This window comes from Priapulus caudatus, unplaced genomic scaffold (assembly GCF_000485595.1).
Source record: "Priapulus caudatus unplaced genomic scaffold, Priapulus_caudatus-5.0.1 Scaffold19, whole genome shotgun sequence".
NCBI classification, from domain to species: Eukaryota; Metazoa; Priapulida; class Priapulimorpha; order Priapulimorphida; family Priapulidae; genus Priapulus; species Priapulus caudatus.
In genome coordinates this window covers 92,540-103,466 of record NW_014577080.1, presented here as the reverse complement: position 1 = coordinate 103,466, position 10,927 = coordinate 92,540, and the positions used below count along the sequence as shown (strand labels likewise).

The window sequence follows — 10,927 nt, the reverse complement described above, 5'->3', positions numbered from 1 at the left end:
CACACACACACACACACACACACACACACACACACACACACACACACACACACACACACACACACACACACACAAACACACACACACACACCCACTCACCTGTCAAAGCTGAGGATGACGAAGTGAAGGGTGATCGTCTGCAGCTGGTTGTACGTGAGCCCGTAGAAGGTGAACTCTTCGTTGTAAACGGGATTCGTCGTCTTGCGCAGCACGCGCGTCTTCACCTTGTGCTGCTTCTCGGGCAGCAGCTGCAGCTTCACGTAGGGATCGGAGCTGCCCGTGTTGGTGTCCTTCGCCGGCAGATCCACGGCTCGCAACACCGTCACGAGAAAGGCGCCCTTCTCGAAGTTGTAGCGCAGCATGAAGTGCAGGTCGCCCAGCTTGCCGTCCTTGTTCGTCAGCGTCACCCTCGTCTCGTCGCTCTCCTTGATGCTGCCGTCGCTCGACGGCGACAGCTTGCTGCACACTCGCTCCTCGTTCTCGACGTGGAAATTCGGGCTGAGAGATTTGGCGCCGACGTCGCCCGGACTCGGGCTCTTCGACGTGCCGCTGAACTTTCTCGATATCTCTAGCTGCGGGAACTCCTTCTGCGGCTGCGTCGGACTTGGACTCTTCTTCGTGACGACGTGAATTGTCTTGATGCCCGTCGGTGAGGCCATGAGGCTGCCGGGAGCTGGTTCCCGCAGCGTTTTTTTGATGGCAGATGACAGCTTGGTGCCGTTGTAGCGCCGCCGATAGCAAACGTACATCATGGCGACCATGACGGCGAGCAGCACCGACGAGCCGATCGCGATGCCGACTAGCGCTGGGGTCGACAGTTTTCCTTCCCGTGATGCTGAAAGAAGACAAAATAGACCGGCGCCTCGCTGATTATTATTCATATAAGACCCCCAAACGATGGAATCAAGTGCGAATCAGAGTTGACGTGGATAACAGTATTGGCTTCGATGAATATTTTATTCGGGGAAAAAGTAGTATTTCATTCTGAAATTTAGATAAACATTTCGTCTCGATCGCTCGATGGCCATTATTGTGTGAATGTAGAATGTAATGCAATTGTAGCAGAAATAATGCCTAGGCGTATAGGATACATAAGATATTATATTATATAGGGTATAGTAAAGTATATCTGTATAGTCCTATTCTATAACTTGCATGAATAATAACGCTGTTTGATCAATATCGACCGCAATATATTTATTAAGTAAATGACAAACGTATAGAAAACTCTGTAACGATGCTGCAGATGTACGGATTAAACCAGTCAGAGTTATATGTTACTATGAGCTATAGGCGTGACAGGACTAACAGAAGAAGTAATACATTCTTGTACACAGTACGTTCATGTAATACGTCCATTGGGTTTCACCTCATTGAGACAAGAGAGTTTTGAGTAAAGCTACCTTAATCATCGCGTCGTATATCATACTTTAACATTGTGATTGTAAGCCTTGTTCTGTTAAAAACAATGAATGCAATATAAAACAGAATGAATCATCTCTTAATTTATCACTCTTTCTATGAAATCGCGTGCTGTTAGCGTGGCTACTGTCACGTGGGCTGGTGACGTGTGAGAACGCATTCGCAACAATGGTAAACGAATTCAGTTCACAAAACTTGTCATTCAGTGGTACGTCATAGACGACCTTTGCGTGTACGTGGGCGTGCTTGAAGGGCCTACGCACTTTTGTATGTGTCAGTAGATTTGCTTCACTCTAGGTGTGGACGCAAATGCTATCTATCGATCTATCCAACCACCTCGCTACCTGTCCGCTCTCCAACCTCCCGACGCTTTTTTGTTATCTCTCTCTCTCTCTCTCTCTCTCTCTCTCTCTCTCTCTCGCTCGCTCGCTCTCGCTCTCGCACTCACTCTCACTCTCACTCTCTCCCTCAGCATGTATACATACAAACACGCATACGCACACGCACACACACGCGCGTGCGCAATGCAATGCACGTATGCTAGATATTTTTCGACAACCTTTGCAATTGCGATATTTAGCTTAAGCTTTGGTAATGTCATATATCCTACACTCACTGTACTAGTGCGTACATATATACACCAATTTTACCATGTTTCAATTATATAAAGACGTTAAGAAACCGCACTTTCTTATCTGAATACTACATTATACTGAATACCGTCTTAAACTAGTCATTAGACTACTAAACGCGTATTTCTAAAACACTATATGAACAAAGTATCAGACTTTCCGTGCGAAACCACGTCTAAACTTAACGTAACCACGTCCAAACTAAGCCTAGTGCACACACGCGAGCAAAACGGGAAATTTTGTTTTCCAGCGTTTCGCGTTCTGCTCGGCGAGCAAGCGCACACACGCCACCCGACACAGCACACAGCTGAGCAAAACATACAGAAACACTGCGTGCATGAGAAAAGGCACGTTTCAAGCTGGTTTGGCCTACGCGCTTTATGTTTGACAACTACGAATGTTATTGTTAAAGAAATCGACATGTAGTGAATAGAATGCAATATTTCGATGGTAAATTTTTTTGTATATGGCATAATGTATATTGTAAATGTACACGCGATATATACTATATATATATATATATATATATATAGTTTATTTATTTATTTATTATTTATTTATTTATTATTATTTATTTATTTATTTATTTATTTATATATATATATTATATATTACATATATACACATTTAATGTATGTTTTTTCTCTAAGTATTATGCAATTTGCACATTATTTTAAGGATTAACGTAAACTGTAATCCATCCCAAAATGAACTTTAATAAAACCTAGTGACTACAGTGGGCAACGAGATACCGGCTAAAGTATCAGTGTCGCTCTCCATAACCCAGAACTTTCACCGCGTAGCAATGGATCTCTTTGTATGAAATGCGAATGGCTGCGTAGCAACGCTTCGTGACCGCTTGCGCTCCTTCACACTCGATGGCTATACACGGGGTTAGCGCTACCCAAACAATGCAGGAAGTACTCCGAGTATAGTGGTATATAGGATAGGTGATGTGTTGTGACGCTACACAAACGGAGTATATTTGTCAATATCTCGCCACTGTACACTATTATATATGGCGAATCTATTGCTAGAAATGCTCTGTCAATCGATTTCAGCTGACCGTTTTCGCTTTCCACTGGCAAGGCGTTTAGCATGTTGAGGGGACCTATCGATTCTAGCTGAGGCGCGTGCTTGCTTGCTGTTGCCTTTGTCTGCTAAGCGTGGGCAGGCAGCCCATGTGCCTGCCATCTACTGCGCCGCGTGCTTGCTTGCTGTTGCGTGGGCTGCTAAAGCGTGGGCAGGCAGCCCATATGTGCCTGCCACCTACTGCGGCTGAAGGGGTCGTTGTCGTATATGTAGTACCCGAGGTGTCGGCGAATATGTCGCCTACGCCTACGCCTACTCCCTAACCCTAACCCTAACCCTCATCCTAACCCTAACCCTAACACCCCAACCCTAACCCTAACCATATCAGATAGTTACATCGGGTACATATTATACGCCATTATACGACAACGGCCCTTCGTGTCCTACTGCGCCGCGTGCTTGCTGTGGCGCTAGAGGCTATGACGCAGGCTGCTACGGTGCAGGCTGCTGTTATGGGTTTCTGTAGCGTATGGTGCTGAGATGCGGACGGTTATTACGTGGTAGTGTGGCGTTGGCTGCTTATAAGATGGCTGACGTGAGGGGTGCCTGACGCTCATAGGGTCTATGTCCCCCAGGGTACTGCCGGAACGTACCCTGGGTACGGTCCGGTATACTGGAACGTCCAGTGACTATCTGATATGGTTAGGGTTAGGGTTATGGTTAGGGAGTAGGCGTAGGCGACTCCCTAGACTCGTTAGTGGAGTAGGCGAGGTACGGTCCGGCATATTAGATAGTACCAGGGTACGTTCCGGTATACCGGACCGTACCCAGGGTACGTTCCGGCAGTACCCTGGGGGACAGAGATCCTCTCAGCGTAACTGACGTGAGGGTAACTGACGTGAGGGTAACTGTAGTGAGGGTAACTGTACTGCGGGTAACTGTAGTGAAGTTAACTGTAGTGAGGGTAACTGCATGTACTGCGGGTAACTGATGTGATGGTAACTGTAGTGATGGTGACCGTAGTGAGGGTAACTGTAGTGAAGGTAACTGTAGTCAGGGTCTCTGTAATGATACTAAGGTAACTGACGTCATGGTAATATTGTATTGAAGGTCTCTGGCGTAAGGGTTATTGTATTGAGGGTCTCTGACATAAGGGTTATTGTATTGAGGATTACTGTAACGAGGGTTATTTTCATTGTGCTTATTTGTATGGATGTTGAAGCCTCGAGGGCTGGTAATATGAGTTCTCACGGGATGGTCCCAGTTGCCTGGATTAGTGTGCTGTGGATGGCTGTGTGGGCGCCTATGGTGTGAGCGTAAGGCATGATGTAAGAACAATTACTGTGGCCTGGGTTGCTGAGACGTGCTTTCTAAGTAATGTGGAAGGTAAGGTGGGCCGTGCCAAGTGCTGATTTAATTGAAACTGCTGTGACGTCGATGGCTCAATATAAAAGCTGTAATGTGCAGCTAGATTGATCTGACACAAAATAGTAACCAGATCAAGTATCTCAGGTTAACGAAGCGGTATATATATACAAGAGCTAATAAATACCTAGTATAATCGTATATAATCGTATATATACCTATAATAAAAGGAGTCTGTTGAAGCGTTGTTCGGAAAGAGGAATAAAGCTTAATAAGGATAAGCTGGTGGTCAGAGCCACTGAAGTCCCTTTCTTTGGACACCTGTTGACAGCAGAGGGGGTCAAGCCTGATCCAAGCAAGATACAGGATCTATGCGGTATGCAGGCCCCAGGGAACAAAGCAGAATTAGCTACTCTGTTAGGAATGATCACTTACCAATCGAAGTTCTCACCAAATCTAGCTGAGATCACGAAGCCCTTAAGGCAATTGATGGCCAAGGATGCAGTTTTTATATGGAATGATGCCCAGCATGATGAATTTCAGAAAGTGAAAGAGATCCTCACACAGAGTCCTGTGTTGGCATATTTTGACCCCTCGAAAGATACCTGTCTACAAGTCGATGCATCAAAATATGGCCTGGGCGCAGTAGTTCTACAGGAGGGACGCCCTGTGGAGTATGCATCTAATTAAGTCTCTCCCTACCACGGAAGTTGGTTATGCTCAGATAGAGAAAGAGCTTATTCAATACGGTTTGGCTGTAAAAGGTTTCACCAGTATGTGTACGGAAAGCAAACAGTGGTAGAGACGGATCACAAACCGTTGACGGCTATCTTTAGCAAGCGTTTGCATGTTGCACCGCCACGATTGCAACGCATGTTATTACAGTTGCAGAAGTATGCCATTGTGTTGAAGTATGTAAGAGGAACGGAGATTCCGGTGGCTGACACGTTATCACGTAATTTTGTGTCGAATACATACCCAGAGTTTTCGAATAAGCTAGAGGTACATGTCCACACGGTTCTGTCATATCTGCTCATCAGTGATGTAAGATTGCAGGAAGTAAAAGCTGCTATTGCTGCAGATGCACAGTGCGAGTTGTTGGTGCAGTGTATTATGGGTATTATGACAGGATGGCCTCGTTAAGGAAAGATTGTTCCCCGTCTGTCGTCGAGCTTTGGAATTATTCGGGATAAGCTAATATATATAAATATTCGGGATAAATATTCGGGATGAGCTGACCATTCTTGAGGGCATTATCATGAAATGTCATTAGATGTATATTCCTAGTGAACTGCGTACACGGTTTCTAGAGAATATACATGCAGGACACATGGGAGTAGAGAAATGTCTCTCGAGGGCAAGAGATATTGTGTTCTGGCCAAGAATAACGGCCGAAATCACAGATATGGTACTGAGTTGGTAGGAACTCTAATGTTAAAGAACCCCTAACGTGTCACAAGGTTCCTGAGTACCCATGGCAGGTTGTTGCCAGTGATTTATTCACCTGGGAAGTGAGTGATTATTTAGTTGTTGTGGATTACTACAGTCGGTTCTTTGAGGTCGAAAAGTTGACTAGTACGACTAGTAGTTGCATCATCAACCGGCTAAAATGCATTTTCTCCAGATTTGGAATACCGGAGAAGTGTGTGTCGGATAACGGTCCGCAATATGCGTCGCAGGAATTTGCACGGATGGCGAAGCAGTATGGGTTTGTGCACCAAACGTCTAGCTCCCATTATCATAGATCTAATGGTCACGCTGAGCGCACTGTTCCGACAGTAAAGAGAATACTCAGCAAGACTAAAGCTGATGGTAAAGACTATTGCATTGGTGTACTCGAGTACTTTACTACTCCATTGAGCTTGGGTTATTTACCATCACAGTTGTTGATGAGGAGACGACTCCGGTCGGTTGTCCCTACGTCAGTGCAGTTACTGCATAAAGCCCAGCTCCCCTGATCCATCCATAGTAAGGCAGTGGATACATGATACAGCCAGCATAACTATAAACAGTACCATGACCAGTCTGCACAACCGCTCTGTCCTTTAGAAATTAGCGATGCTGTTAGAGTACAGACTGGTAATGGGAGGTGGATCCCTGCAGTGGTATCTGGGAAGCACGATGTGCATTCGTATGTTGTGTGTACACCATGCAGATGGTGCTGTGTACCGGCCGAATCGGAGGCATCTGGTGAAGCCACCTTTGTCGGCTATGTATCCTGCTATGAAGCAGAATGGGGACAGTTCTATACAGCCTAGCGTTAGTGTCGATGAGAAGCTACTAGCGTCATACAACCCTATCACATCTGACCCGCTTACATAAATCTCAGCAAAGCAGCCTGAAGTTAAGAAATCTGTGTCCAGTGAGGCTGAGAGGGTCTATGTCCCCCAGGGTACTGCCGGAACGTACCCTGGGTACGGTCCGGTATACCGGAACGTACCCTGGTACCAGAGCATATAAATCAACGTGATTTATGGTAGGGTGATAAAACCCAGAGTGATACCATCTATGTAAATAGTATAAGCTATGACGTGAACATGGTTTAAGTGTATTGTCAACCATATATATAGTTCTTTATGTTAAATATTGAGTGGCAATTATACGCTGTATACTGAATGACTTAATTTGTGTAATTTCATTTGAAAACGGGAGAGATGTTCTATTGTTACTGAATATATGCGCGTGTCATGCGCAGTTGGTGTTTGTATAATAAACGTCACTAGTTGTACGTGGCTCCAGCTAGCCAGACGTCTTGTCTTGTTTGTCCACGTAGAACAGAACACCCTGTGTTTATAATCCGTTCCACAAGCACTTCTTGTATTCGAGGCAAGCATACTTGCGTTTCTGTCTCAATCACGCATGCACCTGAAGAGGACGTCAAATGTTTAAACAGAATTCGTAATGAATCAATCACTGGATATTTCATATAATCCTAGTTTACGCTTATATGCTAAGCGATCATGTCGTGTTCCGTGTGCTAATTTAGATCGTGTCCGCAAATGCAATATACATTAAACAAACCACGCAGCCATGTGCAGTTGGTATTTAGAGCATAGATGATCACGCGTACATTTGCTTTAAAAATATATAAGAAATATATGAATGTATACACATATGCGCAACAATAATGTAGAGACGTCCTCGTCTCAGGCTTGTACAAGAAATTAGAAGCAATTGATTTTTGTTTTAAAATTGCTATTGTACCATTTTTGTTACGATAAATCAAAAATAACTTTGTACTACATTCCTCAATACAATGGGTTGTAGTGTATATACGTTATGTTACGTTATATATATATATTACGTTATATGTTACGTTATGTTATATATATATACGTTATATATATGGTTGAGCGTATATACGTTATCCAAATGTTATTTGACGTATATATACAAGAACTATTGCAGTTAATACCAGTGAGTGCATGTTTAAATTCACGGTAGATTCACTGTATGTGTGAATCCTCTAGTCGAGGTGTCGTTGTTGACACTATAATCCCTCTATAATACTCGTACCTATAAATGGTTTTATAATTCCTGTGTTTATATGACTGGTTATATATGACAATGTTATTCTCGTTCAATTATGTAATGGCAATAATAGGACCTATAATAAGATACGCTAAATGTGGGCTGGTAAAATAATGTCGTCAACGTAAAAACAGATTTATTAACCATGAAGTAAACACTGCCCACCATTTTGTAGTGGAGTGTAAACAGATATCGCGTGTGCGTTTATGTTGACACCATATCTGTCGGGCTGGAGAAGCTATATACTGCCAGAATTTTCGCATCAACTGTACTGGGGGTGGAATGTTAGAGTTAAAAATCCCGAATGCAGTTTACTCCACAATTCGAGCATGCGCTTATTATCTGATTATTTATAAACTCTGCAGTACCAATTTAAATATGCTTGGGAATGCCAGACGTAAACGGTTTATATCAAATGTGTATATACCTATGTACGTATGTATTGTAAACGTGGTATAAAATACAACCTGATCCATGGAAAGCCAACCTACAGAATTTCGCATTATAAATTTATATTCATGCATCGAAGAAATAAATTTAGATGTTGTGCTCATTATAATGGTTAGTTATTTCTTTATGAGAAGAATAGGTCACACAGAGCATTTGTGTGTCTGTGCTGTAGATTTGATATCCATTTATCCATAAGCACGTAATTTACATAATTAATATGAAAACCCTGTAATTAATTACCAAGTTGATTTGATTCATAGCAAATACGTATATATAAGACTTATTGCAATTGTCATACGTTGACGTTTGTATAACTTGTAAATAGCGAAGTCGTAAACACTGAAATTTGAGGTACAGTATAACAGTAATAATTTTGTTTATAGATCATTTCCGAATCGAGCTCTTTTCCCCACAATGAGGGAGCCGTATTCCCTAGCTCCTACATCTTGCGCCAACCCCGCAATCACCTTGCGCGGTTGCATATATTATATAAATAATCAATACTCGCCCTATAGCTAATACATTTGTCCAGTTGGTTTAAGAGTGTAATTCTACAAAATTCCAGTGACATTCTACATTTTAGTTAACAATTTCTATGATTCACAGGCACACACGTCTACTAGACATAGAGAAATCGTGTAAAAATGCCTAGATCCTGCATGTTGTGCAATAAATTATTACCCACGTGCCATTTAAAAAAGTATTAACCCTTAATCGATTTAAATAAAGAAATTTAATATTAACTAGCCGATATATCCCGAGTAAACGAAGATCGTAGAGCATCATGTTAGAAAAACGAGTTGAAATTCGCTGGATCGCTTGTAATTATACACGTCATAACATTTTAACGCGACGAACTCACGACAAGCATAACGCCGAATTACCCTGATTATCATGATTACACCCCGGTGTCCTTTCCTGTTGCGATGTTGTTTTATATTGCTGACCATATGTTACACACTACAACAGCTGTCCCCTTTACCTATGCAACACCTACGTAATAACAAACACGATGAGTAAAATACAGGTGCCATACAATACGAACATGTAACAGCAATAGTTACGTTGAAATTTTCTTCCTCGATCGTACGATGCAGTTTCCCGACGATATAATATCAAGCAGTGCTGATCGCAACTTACCAGATGTTTCGTCTAACTTCGCCATGTTGGTTTCAGTGTGCTGCTGTTATACACGTTGCATCGCGTTACCGGCGCCTTTCACAGGTTCGAGTTATCCTTCGGGCTTCTTTACTCAGACAGCGATCGTTCACGTTCTCACATCATGCTTGCGATTTCGTATGTTGATTTCTCGATTAAAAAATGCCTTAGCGTCAGCCGTTTGCTGCCGATGTTCCTGTATGCGTTCACTCTCTGCAGATGGAGAGAGAGAGAGAGAGAGAGAGAGATTGCTGCGAAATTATAATATGTAAGTACCTACGTAAATACAGTCACTAGGGGAGATGGGATTTCGGAGCTGCGCTGCTGCCATGGAGATCGATACGACGCAGCGCAGGGGTATTCCAATTTCTCGTAGGGGTGTGTGGCAGCCGGTGCACGCAGCCTGCGTATGTAAGGAATCCCTACCCAGAGGGCGAAACCTTTCAGAGCATCTCTCTCTGCACTGTTTTTTCTCTGTTTGCCAGACGCCGTGAACGGCGCGTGGAGCGTATAGTACAGCGGAACATTAAACCCGTTCGATCGTTCGTCCGCCGTCTTCTAGTGCACTTATAGCGATTTCAGACCATTTTTCAACACGTGAACAAAAGATGACCGGCGCCCATGCTGTGCGGGCGCAATATATATATATCTAACTTAGTCTACTATATATTATTATCTATACACATAATTCTTATCAAGATCTATCTATCATATATCCTCATATCTATATATACCTTTCAATATTGGATTGCATTGAAGGCGCTGCGCCCGCCATCGCAAGAAATATTTGCCCCGCAGCATTACACATTATCACCCGGTACTTGTCATAGACAAAGTGTTCGCAGCGGCGGCTGCGGATAAAGCCCCTAGGTAGACCCGGACACCGCGCGTTTACTTTCGCCTATTGGCAGTGCGCGCGTCACGAATAGCTTTTGCTGAAAAATCCCCCCATCATCTCGTGATATTTGTACACGATTGCCTTTCGCTGAACACTGCATCCGCGTCGTGCGTGCGGTGGCGTGCGTGCGTGCTACCGCCAGCGGCAGGCGTGCCTCGAGCCGCTTTTAGCAGAATGTCCTAGAGGATCTTCTGCGCTTAGCCTTCAGCACCGCCCGAGCACTGCTCGCTGCCGAATGCCGTCAAATGCCGACTCGTTCCTTCGTGTCTTCATGCGATCCCGTCGTGCGTTTCCTATGACGCCACGCGAACTGCGATCGATAGCAGCCAATGTTGAAGAACAAACAGGGCCTCTCATTCTTTGTTCGCCCGGGTGGGTGGGGTGCAGGAGGGCTCATCTCGCCAGTGTTATCGCGTGCGACCATTCTAGCAAGGCTTAG

General features: G+C 43.8%; 1 protein-coding gene across 2 annotated transcripts in view; it reads right to left on the bottom strand.

Moving 5' to 3' along the window:
• LOC106811635 (synaptotagmin-4-like) overlaps positions 1 to 9,838 on the bottom strand; it is an 18,864-nt gene extending 9,026 nt beyond the window's left edge. The window contains exons 1-2 of one of the 2 annotated variants that reach the window (XM_014815348.1): positions 9,573 to 9,838; positions 100 to 835 (exon numbers count right to left, since the gene is read on the bottom strand). In XM_014815348.1, coding sequence (XP_014670834.1) covers positions 100 to 835; positions 9,573 to 9,597 — 761 coding nt within the window. In that variant the 5' untranslated portion in view covers positions 9,598 to 9,838. Of the gene's footprint in view, positions 1 to 99; positions 1,472 to 9,572 lie in introns of those variants that run through there. The other variant, XM_014815340.1, reaches the window with a different exon arrangement.
• Positions 9,839 to 10,927: the final 1,089 nt, after the last annotated feature.